A 21,416-nucleotide genomic window follows, 5' to 3' on the forward strand; every position below is an offset into this window, starting at 1 on the left:
TTGTTGTGGCAATACACAGCTTTTAGATAACAATTCTGTCGACAAATGTTTGCCACATCACTTTGTTTACATCTGATTTAAAATTTGGGAAAATTTGTTGCAAAACTATTCTAACAATTTTTTTTCAAACAAAAATAGTAAATATTGTATGGTTCTACTGTCTCAGGTATAAAGTCGAATCCCTTTTTCTGTCAAAAACCAAAATCCGAAAAAAAACGGAAACAGTGCTCCCTTTTCCTTTTTCGTTTTAAACCAAAAACGGATTTTGTTCTCAGCATCAAAAAAAAAAACAAAACCAAAATACGGCCCAAATTTGTTTTTGTCCCTCGTGTCACGTCTACATTTTGGATCTGGTTATTATAGAACATATTAAATGTTAAATATAAAATATTCAATATTTATCATCACAGTAACAGTGTTACACCACATTAGTAGCTGTAAACACTCCGCATTAGAAAATACTACGTTGGTTTGTGCTACATAGCAGTGTATAAAGGTAGTAAACATTTATAATCATCACTTTAAAAGTTACAACGTTGTTTTTGGTGCCTGTTTGTTTCCCAGATATATTAGTGTGTGTGAATGGGTGTATAGAGACATTAACTTAAAGAACTTTGTAGAAAGGCGCTTTATGAAGTTCAGTTCATTTCCTTGTATTAGTTTACGGGCAGATCTGCCCGATCCATATGGCGGCGACGTCGACGTACGATTCAGCGGCTCAATGCGGCGTCTATGTATATATGTCTATGGATGGACAATGTGTGGTCCTCCTCACTGTTGGCCCATGTTAGGATCACTGGAGATTACACAACAAACAAACCCTGCCTATAGTCAAGAGTGAACGTCAGACCCTGTATGTGACCTGCATTTTGTTCATTTGAAAACAGCCAGCACGTTGCGGTGTACGGACAAGTGAAGTGGAGTATATTTTCATGGTTTGAATGTGTTCAAACAGAACAACTGTATTCATGTCTGTGTGGTATGTGCTTATCTAATAGAACTAGCCCTTGAACCCAAACGCACACAACTCAGGAAGCAAAGGAGTACTCAGTAAACAAAAAGAGTACTAACAAATTGTCATTTATTCAGAAACACAATCTAAACAGATCAATCTAACACGCACGGTACAATCTTAACTTTTTGACAATAAACTAACAAAATTAACCACTAAAGAAACCATTAACATGAACTACCTAACAAAACATATATCTCCCTCTAGACTTGCTGTCTCTGCGAAAACAGAAATCAGCTCCATCACACAGGAAGGGGCGAGGCTGTTGGTTCACAGCACTGTCAAACAGACTCCCAAAGTCTGGGTATGCTGCTTGAACTGTTGAAAGGTTGGTTGCCAAATACTGACTCCCTGGTAAAGCCTACTTACACTGACCATAAGCCGGTGCATATACACAGACCCTTTCCAAAAATTAGAATTAGATTAATAGAAAAGTTAACTTATTCCATAATTTACATTATATAACAAGGATTATTAAACTTTATAGATTATAGATTCAGGGCCCACACTTCAAACAATTCAAGTATTTATTTGTTTCTGTTCACATAATTTGGGCTTCCAGCTCAAAAAAACCCACGAAACAGGAATTCAAAAAATTAGAATACTGTGAGAGAAATCACCCTTAATTTTGCAGGGCATTAATGTTTTTTAAACTGAGTGTCACACCTATCATCTACTAAACTCAAAGGCACTGCAGACTGACAACTGGCCCAGAAGACCATCATTGATACCCTCCATAGGATGGGTAAGCCACAAAAGTTCATTGCTAAGAGGCTGGCTGTTCACAGAGTGCTGTGTCCAAGCATACCAATGGAAAGTCTAGTGAAGAGGGGCAAAATGTGTTCAGAACAACAGATGCAAACAGAGAAGATTCACAGAATCTGGCACGAGATCAGAAAGAGGGAATGAGGCGGTGGAGTCACAGCTTCAAAAAACCACCACATTCAGACGTATCCGGGAGATGGGCTACACTGTCGGTTCCTTGGGTCAAGCCACTTCTGAGCCTGAGCCAACGTAGGAAGCGTAGGACCTGGCCCCTGCCCATACCGCCAGAAGCCACCAAAACCTGGTGTAATGCCCATGCCATCACATGTGCTTGACTGGCCAGCCAAGTCGCCAGACCCTAACACCCATTGAGAATCTTATAGGGGTTTATCACGACAGAGAAATGAGGGCCACCAGGACCCCAAAACAAGAAAGACAGCTGACAAGCAAGCATCAAGGAAATCTGGGCTTCCATAACCCACGCATGCCACAGGCTGTTGCCTCAATCCACGGCACATCGAGCATCAGGATTAAGGCAAAAGGAATCCCAACCAAGTAGTGAACTGACATATCGTTTAAGAAAGTACCATATTTGACGGATTTTGATGGCTACCAATTATTTCTTTTTTTTCAGCAAAAACGAGAAGTAAATGGTTGATTTCTCACAGTAGATTCTTGAATTTTTTGAATTCCTGTTTTCATGTTTTTTTTGAGCTGGAAGCCCAAACATATGTAAAAATAAACAAATAAATACTTGAAATTGTTTGAATTGTGGGCCCGACTGAATCTATAATCTATGAAAGTTTTAACCTTTTTTTTAATGAATTATGGAAATAAGGGAAACGTGGCGCGGGAGAGTGCAAAAAGATTTGGGGGGCAAGGGGGCGGCGGGAGTGAGGTCGGAGGTGGGCCCATCAGGCAAACGCTGGGAAGTCCACAGGGGAGGTAAGTAAGGGGGTGGGGGCACGCGGCCGTGCCGAAGGGAGGGGAGAGCCAAGGCCGGTTGGGGAAGGGGGGGGCCCGAGAGGAAGGGAGGGGAAAGCAGGACAGGCAAAATGAGAAAACAAGCAGGGAGAGGCAGCGCTGGAAAACGAGAAACACGAACAAAACAAAACAAAGGAAAAAAAAAACATAAAGCAAAGAAGCGGAGGGTAGCAGGGCTGATATAAAGTGAAGGAGGTCAGTGACACACTGACATCTCTGATTTAATTTTAGATACAAGATCAAACATAATTGTTTTTACCACATGAAAATGTGGGTGAAAATTAATTTTGGCGTGTATTAAAAAAAAACTCACTAGACCAGCTTGGCCGGTGATAAACGAGGCACTTTACCATCTATTTTTAAAAAGAAAAGTGTAATGAAATGTTAGGATCATTTTTGTATGTACTTAAGTTTCATTTTATTGTAATCATTTTAATTGGATATACATTATAAGTTCAATTTAAAGGTTTAGTTTATAAAATGATCAAATGAATTCAGTGGCTCTCAATCTTTTTTTTTTTGCACAGGAAAAAATGTGGCTAGTGGAAATTCTGAATGGCTGGTAACTTCAGCCACATTGGCTGGTATACAAAAAAATTTAGAACCCTGCTTTGACTCGTTCCTTTCCTGAAGCAGTCCTGCTCAGTGTAATATAAATGCAAACATATGTGAATGCTGTCAATGCAAGCGGAAGACAGAGGATCATAATAAAACCAGCAAATGCAATTATGGTATTTAAAGATGTGTCAGGCTGCAATGCTAGTGTTAGTGTGTTGTTTTTGCTAAACGTACTGTAGTGCACGTTTTAATATTTTTCATACATGACAAATTGTGTATGTGGTGATCAGCAACACCTCTTCACTCCAGACTGTTGGAAAGCAAACCAGCACTTCTATGATCCACCTGATCTGTTCTACCCAAACCACTCACCTGCTCCACAACTACTAAGAGAACAGAAGACAGGAAAGCACGGAGAGGTACGACTGACTATGTCAAAGAGAAAAAAGGCAACATCTACTTTCTATCGAAGGGCCCCTGGGTCGTTTTACTTTGGACACATGAGTGTAGAAGAAGTAACACTAATAACTACATCATTCAATTGTCATGGGTTTTTTCTATAAATGCAGAGAAAGTGAATCTTGAATCTTGTACTGAATGCCGAAGACATGAATATCATAAAAGACATTTTATCTTTTATCTTAACTGATTTCATATCTGGTTAAATACTTGAAGTAGATTACTGCAGGTCCTAATTCTAGTCCCTGTAATGGAAGAAGTGAACGTGAGAGGATGAGAATAAAATTAATTTCCAGATGATAGGAAGATAATCTATCATGAAAAAAATGACAAAAACTCTTCAGTCACAATAAGTTGTTTATTCCCTGATTTTAGAAGTTCATAACGACATCTGCATCTGGATTTAAACATTAATGATGAAAATTATAAAAGAGAATCTTGATGCACACATTCTAAAATTATTTGCTAAAATAAGTTATCCCTTTAACACCCATCTCCATACAAAAGCAATAAACACATAAACACACAGAAACTAGGGTAATACAAAATAATAGTTTTGAAAATTCCTTTTGCGTAACATTGAGAGGCATTTATGTTAACATCTCTGTTATTATGGCTTTATACACAGTATGTTCACCTTTGTTCACCACATTTGAATTAATCTTCCTTCAAAGCACTTCCTATAGTCATCCTGTTGAATGCATGCACTCGAATCTTGTCAGTGGTCCTGTTCTTCATAGGAAAAACATTTATGTAATTTCAATTGTAATTGTTGCTTGAAAGAAATAATATGACAAATAATAAATAATTATCCCGTATACAATTTTTACTACTACTAACCAAAAGAATGACAAAGAAAAGAGTAATTCATGCCACCTCTGATGGTATAGTGTTAAAATTACTATCAGTAAATCTATTTCAATGTGGATGTAACCATACAGTAGGAAGCTAAATATGTTTGAAATCTTGTTGCAGGCTTCAATTACTCCCTCTTTTTAAACAACTTTTTCACAGATTCTTTGATTTCTTGTGTCTGCAGAACATAAATGATTGGGTTCAACATGGGAGGAAAAACAGAGGTCAGAGACAGGTTAATGATCCTGGCATTTGGATGTATGTTTGCCATCAAGGTGAATGTGATTATTATTGGGAGGAAATATATTGCCACTAATGACAAGTGAGCTGTGCAAGTTTTAAAGGCCTTCACTCGTTCCTGAACTGTGGCCACTTTAGACAACGCATAGCCAATATATGAATAACTGAACAAGATGAATATCAGAGGTAGCCAGAGAATAACAAGTGGTAACAAGTAAGCAAGGATTAAGTTGGGAGTTATGTCATTGCAGGCCAGACGATATATCTGGCCATGGTCACAGAAATAGCTGTTAATAACCACAGACTTACAGAAAGAAAGTCTTGTAAGAAGGCCAACTGCAAGAAGTACAACAGTAATGATAAAGACCCAGAAAAAGGCAATCAAAGACAGCATGAATCTGTGGGTCACTTTCACTTGATAATGCAGTGGGAAGGTGATAGCTATCAGTCTGTCATAGGAGAGGGCAACCAGATTAAGAGCCTGCATTGAAAGGCAGATGAAGCAGAAGAACAGAAATGTCAAGCAGTCGTTGTACGGGATGTAGTGATGGTTAAACAGAAAGATGTCAAGAACCTTCGGTACCAGAGCAGAGTTACCAAACAGGTCCACAAACGCTAAATTAAATACTGCAATATATTTTGGAGTTCTCAGATTATGATCCAAGCATATCACTGCCATCACAATAGTGTTTCCCAGCACTGAAACAATGTAAACAAAAAAGAGAAAGACATAGTAATATTTTACATTAGGTATCCCAATAAATCCACTTATTATGAAATATGCAGGACGCACAAAAGTGATATTTTTCCCAAGGGCTGAGTTGAAAAGGTCCATTTGAAGACTTGTTGTCAAGGGTTCACTGATTGCAGCACAGTGGTTCATGTAGAGACTGGTCCCCTTCTGTGTTTCAGTCAGAATTCAGAGTCAAGCTTCTCTCGCTCTCTTATGAAGGGAAGCAGTGACGTTGGGGAAAGGGCCCTTTGTGGTCACACGACGAGTGGGTGACGTTGATTATGAGCTTGTGCGATCTGACAGGGGAGGGCCGACACAGATTTATCACCTCAACCACCTTCAAAGCTTGGAGAGAGGCTGAGTCTGTTTCCCTGGTGACGACAATTAGAGAGAGAGATGAGTTGGGGAAGAAAAGTGGTTCAGGCAGAATTGAAAGCCATGTTGGAGATGGTTGTAATAGAAGAGTCCCACAGTGCCTGGTGTAGCCCCATCGTTCTGGTAGTCAAGAAAGATGGGTCTATCCGGTTCTGTGTTGACTATCGCAAGATTATCTGTGCAACTCTCTCTCTCTCTCTCTCTCTCTCTCTCTCTCTCTCTCTCTCTCTCTCTCTCCCTCCCTCCCTCCATCTCTCCATCTGTGGACATGTCTCATTAATGCATATTACTAATCCAAATCTTCCCCGGAGTTTCTGTGCTCTGTCGTCCAGCAGGTTCTCGTGGATCGTGGCTGCTGCTGTGATCCTGCACGACGTCCACTACATATATTATTACTGTCATTATCACTACCATATCTGCTACTGTGGTAATTTTATCATTCATTGTAATTCATTGTCATTTTGTCAGTTATTGTAATTGTACAATATGTTTGTGTTCATTTGTCCTGTACACGTGACATCCATTGCACGTCTGTCCGTCCTGGGAGAGGGATCCCTCCTCTGTGGCTCTTCCTGAGGTTTCTTCCACATTTTTTCCCTGTTAAAGGTTTTTTGTGGGCAAGTTTTTCCTCACTGGAACCGAGGGTCTAAGGACAGAGGGTGTCACTCCCTGTACAGATTGTAAAGCCCTCTGAGGCAAATGTATTTTGTGACTTTGGTCTATACAAATAAAATTGATTTGATTTGATTTGATTTGATTTGAATGATGTTTCATGCCTATCCAATGCCTCGCCAGGGCACTGCTCGCTTTTTTACAACGCTGGATTTGACCAAGGACTACTGGCAGATTCCTTTATCTCCAGATTCCAAAGAGAATACTCTTCTCCACTTCATACGGTTTGTACCAATTTGTCACACTTCCGCTTGGGTTGTTCGGGGCCCCAGCCACATTTCAACGCCTCATGGACCGGGTGCTGTGTCCACATGCTGCATATGCTGCTGCCTACCTGGATGACGTTATCATCCACAGTAACACCTGGGCGGAGCATGTGCAGCAGGTGGCCGCGGTGCTCGAGTCACTGAGGCAGGCGGGGCTCACGGCCAACCCGAAGAAGTGTGAAGTTGGATGGAGGGAGGTACGGTATCTGGGGTACCACAGGTAGACAAGACAGCAGCGATTGCAGCCTGCTCAAGGCCCAAGACAAAAAAAGAGGTGTGTTTTTTTGGGGCTGGCCGGCTATTACCGGCGATTTATCCCCAACTTCATGGAGCTGACCAGCCCCTTGACCGACCTCACCCGAAAGGGTGTCTCAGATCCAGTCCAGTGGACGGAGCAGTGCCAGGTGTCGCTTGAGAGGGTAAAGCAGGCCCTCTGTGGGGAGCCTCTTCTCCACACACCTAACTTCTCTCTTCCTTTTGTCCTGCAGACTGATGCGTTGGGTAGAGGGCTGGGGACCGTTCTGTCCCAGCAAGTGTAGGGTATTGACCGCCCAGTGCTGTACATCAGCCACAAGCTGTCCGAGACGGAGGCCAGGTACAGCACAGTGGAGAGGGAGTGCCTGGCCATCCGGTGGGTGGTCGATGCTCTGCGGTACTACCTGCTGGGGCGCCCATTCACCCTCTGCTCGGACTACGCTCCCCTCCAGTGGCTCCACCGCATGAAGGATGCCAACGCCCGGATCACACGGTGGTATCTGGCTTTACAGCCAGTTAAGTTCACAGTGATCCATAGGCCAGGGGCACAGATGGCTGTGGCCGACTTTCTTTCCCGCTCCCATGGGGGGGTAGGTTAAGCCGGACGGCTCCCCGGTGTAGGTATGTGGAGGGGGGGCGTGGTGCATCAGCTGCAGGAGAGAGGTGTGGTGAGGGCTCAGGAGAGTAGCACCAGGTGAGAGTGATTAGCACACCTGTCACCTAATCACTCTCCTTCTCTTACAACAGCGTGCTGGACCTAGAGGAGAAAGAAGACCAGTACGGGCAGAGGGCTGGAGATACACACGGCAGACGGCAGCAAGAGGCCTGCGAACAGCTGCAGAGCGTGTCATTTGTGGCGTGAGCCGACATCAATAATAAATCCCTTGAGAAACAGGCTTTGGACTTGGTCTCTTTGTGCTGAGGGAACCCTAGTGGCAGTGAGCGTGTCATAGAGGTCATTTGTAACTTTGACTAGTTCGTTCTCTGTGCTATGATACACTCTAAATCCTGACTGAAAATCCTCAAACTGTTCTTATGGAGAAAGTCACACAGTTGATTAGCTACAGCTTTCTCAAGTATCTTAGACAGAAAGGGAAGGTTTGATATCGGTCTATAGTTGGCTAAGACCTCTGGTCAGATTAATCATATCCAATAAAGAAGGGCTAACTAGAGGTAAAACATCCTTAAGCAGCCTGGTTGGGATGGGGTCTAAGAGACAGGTTGACGGCTTAGCTGCAGAAATGATTAAAGTTATTTGATGAAGGTCGATGGGAGAAAAACAGTCTAAATACATATCAGGTTTTACAGCTGTTTCCAAACTTGCTGTATCACAATGCAGATCAATGCCTGTTGAGGGCAAGAGGTGATGGATTTTGTCTCTAATAGTTATAATTTTATCATTAAAGAAGCTCATGAAGTCATTGCTACTTAGACCTAAAGGAATAGATGGTTCAGTAGAGCTGTGACTCTCTGTTAGCCTGGCTACAGTGCTGAAGAGAAACCTGGGGTTGTTCTTATTCTCCTCTATTAATGAAGAGTAATAGGCTGCTCTGGCATTACGGAGAGCCTTCCTGTATGTTTTGAGATTATCTTGCCAGACTAGATGAGATTCTTCCAGTTTAGTAGCATGGCATTTGCGTTCAGATTTACGTGCCTCTTGCTTTAAGTTACGAGTCTGCTGGCTATACCATGGTGCTAGCCTTCTTTGTTTAATTGTCTTCTTTTTCAGAGGTGCAATAGAGTCTAGAGTTGTCCATAATGAGCCTGTAGTACTATCAACAAGATGGTCTATTTGTGAGGGGCTAAAGGAAGTAGACAAGTCCTCCGCTACATTGGGAAATGGCAATGAATCACTTCCTTCAGCAATGGTGGAACATTAGCAAGAACCCATTAAACAGCAGTGATTTTGTGCTTTTTTCTCGATGTTCCAAGGGGATTGCACACTTCAAATTCATCCACATATAGATTGAGAGCAATGGCTAGATCGTTTTCTGAGAACAATTTATTAGCTTTATAGTGTGTGCCATCATGAAATGACTTGTACTGGGTTTCAGAATTGCTTTGTGCTTCCTTACCAAGAAATCCTGGATCTCCTTCTTCTTCAAAATCTCAGATAACGTCTTAAGAATAGGTATGTACTGGAATCTTATTTCACTCCCTAGCATTAAGCACATATTAAACAAGTTCCACCACAGAGAAATTCTCTTTAAAATACATTTTTTTCTTGTAGGCAGTGTACACAGGACCATCACTCTTCAACGCTAGACTGATGGGGTTGAATTCACAGAGCTCTGTCACCATCTTAGAGATCACTGAAACATCTAGCTGACAATTATGCTTCTCTAAGCATGACTGTAAAATCTCTTTAATGATAGGACCTGAAGTTGAGCCAGAAATAAAGTTTAGCTCTTCCACCACCTCATCAATACACCTGTTGGGCACATTAAATATGTGTGACAGGTCGTCTCCTTCCCTGCCACTATATGGCACTTTGCCAATGCACAGAGCATCTTGATGAGGGGTGGCACAATGCGCCCTTGTATATAGAGGTGCGGACACAGCGGTGATTTCCTCTTTTTATCCGCTTTCTTCCGGCGGCTGTGGCCTGTTGCCATGGCCTTGTGGTAGTTGGCGTGGCTGTTGTAGGTGTACGGTCCTTCCATTCAGGTAATGCACTCCGCCAGTCTCCTGTTGTTGTTGTTTGTTTGGTGCGCATAAAACGTGCAGTTTGGTGATGCAATCTCCGCTTGTAATAGTGTAACCAGCTTGTTACCGGCCAGCCCTGTTCTTTTAAGACAGTGGCCAGGCGCGTGTCTGACGTACAGGTGCAAAAAGGTAAACATAGGAGGGAGGGGTACACATCCACTGTGGTAGATGTACACAGAACAGTTAGCTCACGTGAATGTCCGAGAGTTTAGCCGCAGCAGTGTCCAGTCAGGATTTAAAACGGCCCGTGATGCCGTTCGGGCTTTGCAATGCACCGGCCACATTCCAACGACTTATGGATCGTGTCCTGGCTGGGCTGAAGTGGGAGACGTGCTTGGTGTATCTTGATGATATTATAGTTCTGGTGCGGGATGCTACGGAAATGCTGGAGCCAAATGTTCACCAGGCTACGTGAAGCCAACCTTAAGCTGAAGCCTTCCAAGTGCTGCCTGTTTCGGGAGCAAGTGGCCTATCTAGGGCACATCGTCTCACTGACCCCCGAAAGATCCAAAAAGTGGATGAGTGGCCAACGCCCCGAAACATCTCAGAGGTGCGTCAGTTCATTGCCTTGGCTTCCTATTACAGACGTTTCGTACAGGATTTCGCCACATTTGCTAAGCTGCTCCATGAACTCACCAAAAAGTATGCGAGCTTCAACTGGACAGCTGCCAGAGGGCATTTGAGGCACTGAAAAGCCACCTGACATCTGCACCTGTGCTAGGCTACCCCCTCGACAGCGCCAAGTTTCTCGACACAGATGCCAGTGACTGGGGAATCAGCGCCTCCTCTCCCAAACACAAGGGGGTGAGGAGAGGGTTCTGGCCTATGGAAGTTTACCTCCCACTTTAGGCAATATCTGCTAGGAAGGCCGTTTACCCTCCGGACAAACCACAGCAGCCTGCGCTGGTTGACTAGACTGAGAGAGCCAGAGGGCCAGCTTGGCCGCTGGTTAAAGAAACTGGAAGAGTACGATTTCCAGGTGATCCATCGCCTTGGGAGACACCACCAAAATGCTGACGCACTTTCCAGGAGGCCGTGCTGTGAGTTATGTCCATGTACGGTGCCAGTGTTAGCATAAAGCGGTGCAGCGCAGCCCAGAAGATGGTCCAGCTGCAGAAGCTGCCATGGAAACATTTACAGAGCAACCTCCAGTGGGGGTAGTGGAGCTTGATGACTGCTGTGGGGGCCGTTTAACACCTAAGCCAGAGTTTCCTCCAGTGGGGGTAGAGGACACCTCCAGTGACGACAGCTGTGGCTATGCGCCCGCCCGTCTACCGGACACTAGCTGGGTCCTCCAAGATGCTGACACCTGGGCACCAGTAGAGGTGTTGCCACCTTCACCGGACTCCAGCTCCCTCACTCCAGACGTCGACAGCCGTAACCTGGTCAACGCTTCGTCAGACACAGAGGATGTAGCTCTGGAGGCCCTGCTGAGTCTCTACTCCTCATCTCCAGACCAACCTAACAGCAGTCAGCTTCCTGTTCTTCCTGCTCAGCCCCGACTGGATGGGGCTGGGACACAGTCTCCTGCCGGGAGGCAGGGTCACCATCCTCTGTTGAACTCCATGCCTTTTCAGAGACCTCCAAGGGGTCGCCGACCACCAGACTTGTTTGGTGACTAGGTTAGTCCCTGAAGTCCCCTAGGGTGTAGGCGGATCGCTGCCCTTCTCAGAGAAAAAAAAAAGAGTTCCAGAAGTGTTTAAAGCTGTGAATGTTCTGTAAGGTTTGTACAATTTTAGCACATTTTTATGGGCCTATTTAGTTAGTTAGCTGTTGAGTTGCTTAAGTTGAGTGGGTTGGCCCATAGACATATATACGCCGCATTGAGCGCTGAATCGTACGTCAACGGGTCCGCCATATTGGATCGGGCAGATCTGCCCGTAAACTAATACAAGGAAATGGACTGAACTTCATAAAGCGCCTTTCTACAAAGTTCTTTAAGTTAATGTCTCTTATACACCCATTCACACACACACTAATATATCTGGGAAACAAACAGGCACCAAAAACAACGTATGTAACTTTTAAAGTGATGATTATAAATGTTTACTCCTTACGTAAGCACCAAACAAACTGTATGTATTTTCTAATGCTGAGTGTTTTAAGCTACTAATGTGTGTAACACTGTTACGTGATGATAAAGATTGAAATATTTATTTTAACATTTAATCTTGTGTCTATAATAACGCCCAATCCTGAAATGTTGTGTGTGGTGTGCGTGGTGTGTATGTATATATATATATAGTTCAGATCCTGAAATGTGTGTGTGTGTGTGTGTGTGTTGGTGTGTGTGTGTGTGTGTGGTGTATATATATATATAATATATAGATTATATATATATATATTACACACACACACACAATATACATACACACATATACATACAACAACATACACACACATATATATATTAATGTGTGTGTGTGTGTGTGATATATAATATATGGTATATAAATATATATGCTAAATATATATATATATATATATATAAATATATATAATAATATATATATATAAATAGATCATATTATGCTGTCAAAATTAACGCGTAATTTTGTCGATGTAATTTTAAAGATTAAGCGTTAAAAAAAATGAACGCGTTAACGCGCGTTTGTTTACGTCCGGTGGGCGGCGCCAATTTTGGGATGTGCAAAGTGAGCTTTGTTTCCCAGTATATTAGTGTGTGGTTTGAATGGGTGTATAAGAGAGGCATTAACTTAAAGCCCTCAACGGAGACTGCGCCCCTGCACGGTGCCCACATTGCCCACAGCTAAAACCGGGCCCTGCTTGTATTAGTTTTACGGGCATATCTGCCACATCCAAATGGGCGACACTACGTATCGCGCAGCGGACCAACTGCTCAATGAGGCTATATGTCTATGATCTATCCCTAACTAAAGGAGAGTCTATGCGGGGAAAGATGGATAAGGACGGACTTTTAGGGGGAACATTTAAATTTTAAAAAGTTGCCCGACAGCCTCGTTGGACAAAAACAAGGCAATTGCACAGTTCAAAGCCGAATTTAAATGACTTTAACATATCACCTCAAAGCCAAAACACCCAGTCTACACTACAGGAGTGTGGCACTCCTCAGTATTCCCTCTTCTGCTTTTTCTGTTTGCACTGTGCTAGGTGCACATAAGCCAAAAAATGAATGAATTTAAATATACTTTCTCTGTGTTATTCTACATTAATTTGATCATTTTACATAAATAATATTCATTAAAGCTTCAGTCTAGAAAAATGCATTTAATTTATGATACAATTTATTGATAGATTAATCGCGATTAATTACAGAAATTTTTGCCAATTAATTAGTTAATTTGTTTTAACGATTGACAGCCCTATATATGAATATATATGTGTGTGTGTGTGTGTGTGTGTTGTGTGTGTACCTACCTACATATGTAATGTAATATGTCACTGTAATGTACACGTTAGTGCTCTTTATTCAGAAAACCCTCATGTCACATCCACTTTCAGGACGGGTTATTATAGACACAGATTAAAGTTAAATATAAATATTTCAATATTTACATCACAGTAACAGTGTTACACACATAGTGCTGTAAACACCTCAGCATTAGAAAAATCATACCTTGGTTTGGTGCTTACATAAGGGGTAAACATTTATAATCATCACTTTAAAAGTTACATACGTTTGTTTTTGGTGCCTGTTTGTTTCCCAGATATATTAGTGTGGTTGTGAATGGGTGTATAAGAGACATTAACTTAAAGAACTTTGTAGAAAGGCGCTTTATGAAGTTCAGTCCATTTCCTTGTATTAGTTTACGGGCAGATCTGCCTTATCCAATATGGCAGACCCAGCGCCGGTCCTGGCCACCCCCCCCACCAATCCCCGTGCGCCCCTGGATGCGCCGTGCGCCCCCATCAGTCTGTCCGCCGCCCCCCTCTGCCTGGGCAGACCCGTTGACGTATCGCGACCAACGACCAACCCGCTCAATGCGGCGTCTATGTATATATGTCTATGGGTTGGACACTGTTTAGCTGTGTATCTTGGTTTTACACCCTGCACCTTTAGATTAACCTGAGAATGCAGTAGAAATGTGCATAATTCTGATTTGTTTACCTATGCAATTAAGGTGTTACCCTAATTTACTTCTATTGTGCCTGAAGAGTTATGTCACAGAAGATTTGATTCAAATAATTGAATATACAGCATTACTTCCTTTGAGTGTGTGTGGCCTGTGAATGTTATTTTGCTGTTGGTTACATCGCTATGAGAATGATATGCGGCATGCTTCCATGGACGTTATAATAACATGGTCCTTCACCTGAAGTTGTTTTGCCACAAGGCTCATTCAAAGACTGTGGGAAACACGTGTTGCTATGGGAAATGTTTGAATTTATAATGTTCCATGTTTGCTTTTTTTGATGTAACATGCTGGAGTTATGTTAAAGTTTTAATCATCATCCAGAGTGGGGGTAGTGTTACCGGCCAGCCCTGTTCTTTTAAGACAGTGGCCCGGCGTGCGTGTCTGACGTACAGGTGCAAAAAGGTAAACATAGCAGTGAGGGGTACACATCCACTGTGGTAGATGTACACAGAAGAGTTAGCTCACGTGAATGCCCGAGAGTTTAGCCGCAGCAGTGTCCAGTCAGGATTTGAATTGGCGTCAGTGTTGTGTTCTGCTTTTGATAAAGAGAAGAATTAAATGTGCGGTTTTGCACGAAAGCCACTACTTCGTCCTCCTTTCTTCCTACACTTTTGCCTGGACTCTAAGATGCCAGTTACCAGCAACGAGCCAAAACATCAAACCAGCTCCCGGTTCGTAGTGAGAGAAGGTTTAAAAAGGTAACAAGCTGTTGGGGCCGTGGGGGACGCATCGCTTTACCAGAAGCCCTTCCTAGGTGCGCTTGCTTGCCCCTGTTGGTAAGTACGAAATTGTCTGCTGTCCAGCGGCTCTGTCACTCAGCCCCCAGCTGATTATTTCTTTGTGTTTTGGTGTAGCTGGGTGATTGACCCGCAGCATTGAGCCCTAGCTTTGTGAGGGGTATGTATGAGTATTTTTCTATGAATATTAGTGTTAATTATACTAATTGATGTATTAAATCATAGTTTGTGCCCTTCTTTTAGAGGCTGCGGTAATTTGCTGGCCTGCATTCTGTCACTTTTCCTGGGACCCATGCTGTTTTGGCTTAGTTAAACCTTTGGCTATTTTAACTCCACCTGACCCATCAGTGTATGACTACGCCCTCAATAGGCTGTTTGACTTAAGACAAGTCATTGTTTTTAAATCATTGTGTGAGCTATGTGTAATGCTGAATTGTGTTGTCATTAATTTGTGTTTCAGTGTTTTCAGTGTTCACACCAGTCCTGTGCAGCAGCTTTGGCATGTTTTAACTTGTTTTCTGTGTCTGGTTAGGTGCTGTGGCCCAGAGGCAGTAGTCCAGTTCCTGGTGGTGGTCCTCTTCACAATTTTCTTTTTGTTTGGAGTGTGAGTGCGGTGTCACAGGTGTTTTATTTAGCGGATTTCTACTTTTGGTTTGTCCCTGCCACCTGGTAAGCCCAGCCCTTTCCTTTAGCTCTCGCTTCTGCCTGGTGCTAATTTTTATGTGATTATTTTTGCAGGTACTTGGTGTGTGAACTTCTGATTTTGTTTGCTAATTACTTATTTCTTTGCTGTTTAATAAAGTACTTTTGTTAATTTGCAAACCGTCTTTTGCCCCGTGGTATTATCGAACCTGTGGCCTTGTACATTAAAAGTCAGGGACCAAACACTTCATGTAGGTAAAAATACCCCAGGTGGCATTGTTGCAACATTCTCCTTGCTCATGCCACATATGCTTTGTAATTTCAGAAAGAGGTGAGCTAGATTTGCTTCAATTAAGTTAGGCAATTCTTTCATTTCTTTATCATAAACCTGTCCTCTCTCAAAATCTTCCTCATCAGAAGGATCATCCCCTGCATTCACAGGATTAACATGCCTGTTTTTAAATGATGGCCAATATGCTCAAAGTACTCCCTTTCTGTGGAGATGGTGCTTGAAGTGCAACATGGACATTTGGAAGACAAGACATCATTTGCTTTCACTGTTTCAGATGAATGACTTCTCTGACGTGTGATTTAAGGCTGGCCCATGTTTTGAATGAGCAATAACATTCCCAATAAAGACATAGCAAAAATTGTCCACTAGCCTATAATGTTTCAATAGCTCAGTCTTTCTGGGGGTTTCAAATTTATAAATTATTTTGAAGTATTTCCAATATCTTGTGTTGAAATAAATTCCTATTTTCAGTTTTTCTACTGTATTTGTATATATAAGTATGTCATCTAGAAATCTAAAATCTTGTGGCCAGCCTAAGGCACACCTGTGCTATATTCATGCTGTCTAATTAGCATCTTGATATGCCACACCTGTGAGATAGGCTGGATTATCTCAGCAAAGGAGAAGTGCTCACTATCACAGATTTAGACAGAATTGTGAACAATATTTGAGAGAAATGGTTATTTTGTCTATATAGAAAATGTTTTAGATTTTTGAGTTCATCTCATAAAAAATGAGAGCAAAAACAAAAGTGTTGCATTTATATTTTTGTTCAGTGTAGTTTGTGTTGAACGATGCATGCAAATCAACAACCTATCACTAGAATATTTACCAATACGGCAACATATTATTTCTCAGTAACAAAACAGAAATTGTAGGTATAAATAGCCAAAATAAAGGCTTATGCATCTAAAATACAAATGTGTAATGTAGGGCTACAAAGTGAATATGCAAGACTGGTCAAGAATAGGATGCAGATAGATATTTTAGTTGAGCCAGCTCAATATTGTGACTTGTTGAGCTGTTGTGTCAGCCGCAATTGGCCCACGGGCCGCGAGTTTGAGACCCCTACACTAAAACATACAGGCTTTCACATTTGGCTTAAGTGGACTAAATCTGACTTCAGTTCTTTTATGATTATTACCTCACTCTGAATAAGCATATCATATTTATGCAAATTAGCTGTTTAATCCTGCAGAATCTTAAAAGTCAACACATACAGGCACAAAATGAGCAGGTCAACTGCACAGAAGCTATACTTTTTGTAGCTGCTTCATAATGAAATTCTTCCCCAACAGAAACACCAGTATACTGTACACCCGAATGACTGGAGAGGTATAATATAAAAGATGACTGTACAGATTGCTAATGGTTTTCTCATTGTAAATCATAAAGTGAATGCAAATTTATTTTCTAGATGTAGACAGAACATTAAATGATGCAGAGAAACAGCAAAACATTTGTAAAAAAGTAACCAACTTAGTACTGGTTTTATAATAATAATAATAATAATAATAATAATAATAATAATAATGATCAGAAGAAGAAACTTTATATAGCACCTATGAAAACAGTTACAAAGTGTTTTACAATAAAACAGAACACAGCACAACAAACCCAATAACAATAAAAATAAGTTAAATCATGAATTAATTCAGGAACACAAAATTCAGTTCAGTTATATCATTTGGATTTTTTTAGCCAAGACATAAAAACAAAAACAAAATTAACTTCCACATACAGAGCCAATTGGATAATCCAGAAGGGTTACATGCATATAGACAATTGTTTTGATCACAATAACTTGCTCGCTCAATTATTAATTTAAAGAAGACAAACCTGCATGCATAACCTTGTAAGATCTTTGCTTTTGATGCAGGCATATGAAGTCTCTATCTGCTCCACAATTCTGTTACTCTAAGAACCGTTTCAGTGTTAGCCGCATTTCAATTCTATAGCCTCTTCCAGAAATAAATTGAACAATAAATTGAAGAAATGACACAAAGAGGTAATCAGTTTGCTTTTAAATAACAATATAAATATGAAGACAAAAATTAATAAAAATAAGATTCACTGTGATCGTTTTTTTTATTTTTCTTTCTTCTATTACTTTTGAAAACTTTGTAGAGCACATAAATAGTTTTGTGGATTAAATCAACGATTAGTATTTCTCTTAATAGGTTTGTTGAATTCTTTAAATATTCTTTTTAAACTATTAATTGTTTTCTTTGAAATAATTTCTTGCTGGTTGCAGCTTTTTCTCTCAGGCAGAATCTTACATCAGTAGGCTCAAACACTACATACAAAAAGGGGTTGTTCAATTTCAAGAATTGTACTCAAATATCTACTTGATTAATAGACTTGATTTGAAAAGAGTGTAGAGCATATACAAATGGTCACATTGTGATTAATTTTTTGACTGCAATTCTGGATTTCCCTCTGATTCTTAATAACTTTTTCACAGATTCTTTGATTTCTTGTGTCTGCAGAACATAAATGATTGGGTTCAACATGGGAGGAAAGACAGAGGTCAGAGACAGGTTAATGATCCTGGCATTTGGATGTATGTTTGCCATTAAGGTAAATGTGATTAACAATGGAATGAAATAGATTGCCACCAATGAAAGATGACCTATGCACGTTTTAAAGGCTTTGAGTCCTTCTTGAACTGTGGCTACTTTAGCCAAAGTATAGCCAATATATAGGTAACTTACCAAGATAAAAGCAAGCGGAAGCCAAAAAATGAGAACTGGGTAAAAACAACTGAGGGCATAATTGGGAAAATGGTCATTACAGGACAGCCGGTATATCTGGCCATGGTCACAAAAATAGCTGTTAATAACCACAGACTTACAGATGGAAAGTCTTGTAATGAGGCCAACTGCAATAAGTACAGCAATTATAACAAAGATCCAGAAAGAGGCAATCAAAGACAGCATGAACCTGTGGGTCACTTTCACTTGATAATGCAGTGGGAAGATGATAGCTATCAGTCTGTCATAGGAGAGGGCAACCAGATTAAATGACTGCATTGAAAGGCAGGTGTAGCAGAAAAAAAGGAATGTCAAGCAGTCGTTGTACGGGATGTAGCGATGGTTAAACAGAAAGATGTCAAGAACCTTCGGTACCAGAGCAGAGTTACCAAACAGGTCCACAAACGCTAAATTAAATACTGCAATATATTTTGGAGCTCTCAGATTATGATCCAAGTATATCACTGCCATCACAATAGTGTTTCCCAGCACTGAAATTATATAAACAAAAAAGAGAAAGACATAGTAATATTTTATATTTGGGAGGCCAGATAAACCACTTATTATGAAATATGCAGGATGCACAAAAGTGATATTTTTCCCAAGAGCTGAGTTGAAAAGATCCATTGTAAAAGAAATCAACAGCGCACTGAATTATGAAGAGAAGTGTCCTCTTTTGTCCATCAGCATTAGGTCTGCGTTGTCTTCTGTAGATGGAGATGAGCTCTTCTCTCTTTCTGGTGACAGAGCTCTGCCCAGGTATAACTATCCTCACAGGAGTGGCTACTGACTGAAGCACCTCCTCTGCAATGTATAAGATGTCAATTTCCCTGTATCTATTCTATGTAAGCCCTCCTCTTCTGACCAATCCATTTCAATCCAACTTTCCAATTGCAATCACGTTATAGTAGAGTATATAGAGTATAACTTAGTTATATCATATTTTTATCCACTAAAAGCAGATTTCCAAATCTTTGGGATTTCAATTTTAAAATGTGTGTAAGGGGTTCTGCAATATAATTAGCTGCTAGGTTAAAAAAAAAAGATCAATCTGGTCTCTGTGCCATTCTTGTGTTCAGAGCACTCAGTGCTTTATGTACGTCCTGCACAGTAAAAGGAGAAAAACTAAATTGGTGCCCACTATTAATAAAAAACATCAGGCAAAACTGAACACTGAAACAATGTAAATAAAAAAGAAAGAGATAGTAATACTTGACATGAGGTATACCAATAAATCCACTTATTATGAAATATGTAGGACACACAAAAGTGATATTTTTCCCAAGAGCTGAGTTGAAAAGATCCATTGCAAGATCTTTTTTTTTTGCTTTCACTAGCCGAAGCCATTGTTTACTGTAGTGAACAGTACTGTATGTAAGCACTGTGTCTTCTAATGTAGACAGAGATAAGTACTTCTCTCTCACTAATGCATTCATCTGGGTTTATGTCATAATGCCCATTTCTGATCCCTTGAGTGTATTGCATCAGAGAAAAACAGTTTCAATCAAATTTATTTCTTGCATTTATACAGTGAGTGTACTCATAGGATTCTCCGATACACATATTGGATCTGTTTTATATAGTTTGAGCCTGGGCACCAAATGATCAGATGGCCCCATTGTAATGCAATGAATCATAAAATTAATCACAATTTTGAGGGACTAAATGTACTCAAAAACCTCACAAAACTCTGCACGTGTCAAAATGTACATATTTTATGTCTCATGGGTTTGGCATAATGGCTCTATAAAGTCCCCAGCAAAGCAGTCCCTACTGTATGTTTCACCTAGATACAAAGCTGTTTCCAAAAACGTTGGCACACTGAGTAACATGTTAATAGAAACAAAATGTGATGTGCAAAACATTGCAACCCCATATTTAAGTGAAAATAGTACAAAGATAACTTATTAAAAGTTTATTGTTTTTTGGAAAATGATATGTACATTTTGATTTTGATGTCAGCAATATTTTTATAAAAAGTGTTACGTTGTGTTCATCACATTTTTACAATTAGAATAGAATTTTGTTTTAGAAAGATTTAAAGGAAAAACCTTGCCTTAGGGTGGGTGTTGGGAGGTGGGTGTTAAGGGTGGAGGTTTAAGGGGTGTCAGGGTTTTATTGAGTGAAGCATGTTGTGTTACATATTTTGTATGAAAGAGCTATACAAATAAAGTTTGATTGATTGATTGAGATTCCGTCTGTGAATATCACATCAACAGAGTCTAACACCCACTGAGGACTTATTAGACTTTGTGCCAAGAATACAAACACAACTCTCTCTTGTTGTACAGGGACCGGAGCATAGCATGGGCACTGATATCCCATATGCCCTCAGTGCCCCCTACAGGAGCCCCCAGGGACACAGTTGTAGGCCTTTTCCAAATCCACAAAACACATGTAGACTAGATGGTCAAACTCCAATGACCCCCTGCACCCTAGCACATCTTCAAGGGTGAAATTATAAACTGTTCAAACTTGATTCAGTTCTCTGGTTTATGTTTGTTCACTAAGTCTCCTATCATTCTAACATATCAATAGCTGATGGGTTCCAAGATTGATCACCGTCTATCATGGGTGAACTGAAAACAATCAGATCATCAAATCACATAATGTAGTGAAACTATTACAGAAAATTAGTCAGAAGTAGTGTTGCACAGTATACTGCAATTTAGGTACTCTTTCTATACTTGTAAAAACAGTTCCCAACATTTGGTATTTGTCATAAATCAATAATGGTGTGTTCATACAAAAAGGAAGCAAACTGCTGCCTTGCTGTGTCTGTTTGCACCTTCTCAGCCCACTCCTGTAAGCAGATTTAAAAACAAGAGTTAAGATTAATTTTCATTCTAAAAGTTTAAAAAGTAAACGCTGAGCTTTCAAAATCAGAGCAGAATCCATCGGGACTTCAGGCTTTCATTCATCGAAAAGCTCTGCCTCTGTCAGTTATCTGTGGGCAAACAACGTCTCTGTAACCCTGCTCCCACTCACTCACCA

At 40.8% G+C, this 21,416-nt stretch overlaps 2 protein-coding genes across 2 annotated transcripts; both read right to left on the minus strand.

Annotated features, from left to right (window-relative positions):
* Window positions 1–4,760: 4,760 nt before the first annotated feature.
* On the minus strand, window positions 4,761–5,708 carry LOC109142326 (olfactory receptor 1-like). Its single transcript, XM_019275741.2, has one exon. It carries the CDS (start codon window positions 5,706–5,708, stop codon window positions 4,761–4,763), a length of 948 nt encoding a protein of 315 aa, XP_019131286.2.
* A 7,903-nt stretch (window positions 5,709–13,611) lies between these two features.
* LOC104939309 (olfactory receptor 1361-like) lies at window positions 13,612–19,049 on the minus strand (the record flags this gene model as incomplete). Its single annotated transcript, XM_027275996.1, has 2 exons — window positions 18,132–19,049; window positions 13,612–13,620 (listed from the first exon to the last, which is right to left on the minus strand). Coding segments are annotated over exons 1-2 (927 nt in total), but the record flags the coding sequence as incomplete, so codon positions are not given.
* Between the last annotated feature and the right edge of the window lie 2,367 nt (window positions 19,050–21,416).

This window comes from Larimichthys crocea, unplaced genomic scaffold (assembly GCF_000972845.2).
Source record: "Larimichthys crocea isolate SSNF unplaced genomic scaffold, L_crocea_2.0 scaffold270, whole genome shotgun sequence".
NCBI classification, from domain to species: Eukaryota; Metazoa; Chordata; class Actinopteri; family Sciaenidae; genus Larimichthys; species Larimichthys crocea.

Bases quoted from the DNA above. Each gene is read 5' to 3' on its own strand.
- LOC109142326 (XM_019275741.2), bottom strand. From the start codon at position 5,708: ATGGACCTTTTCAACTCAGCCCTTGGGAAAAATATCACTTTTGTGCGT.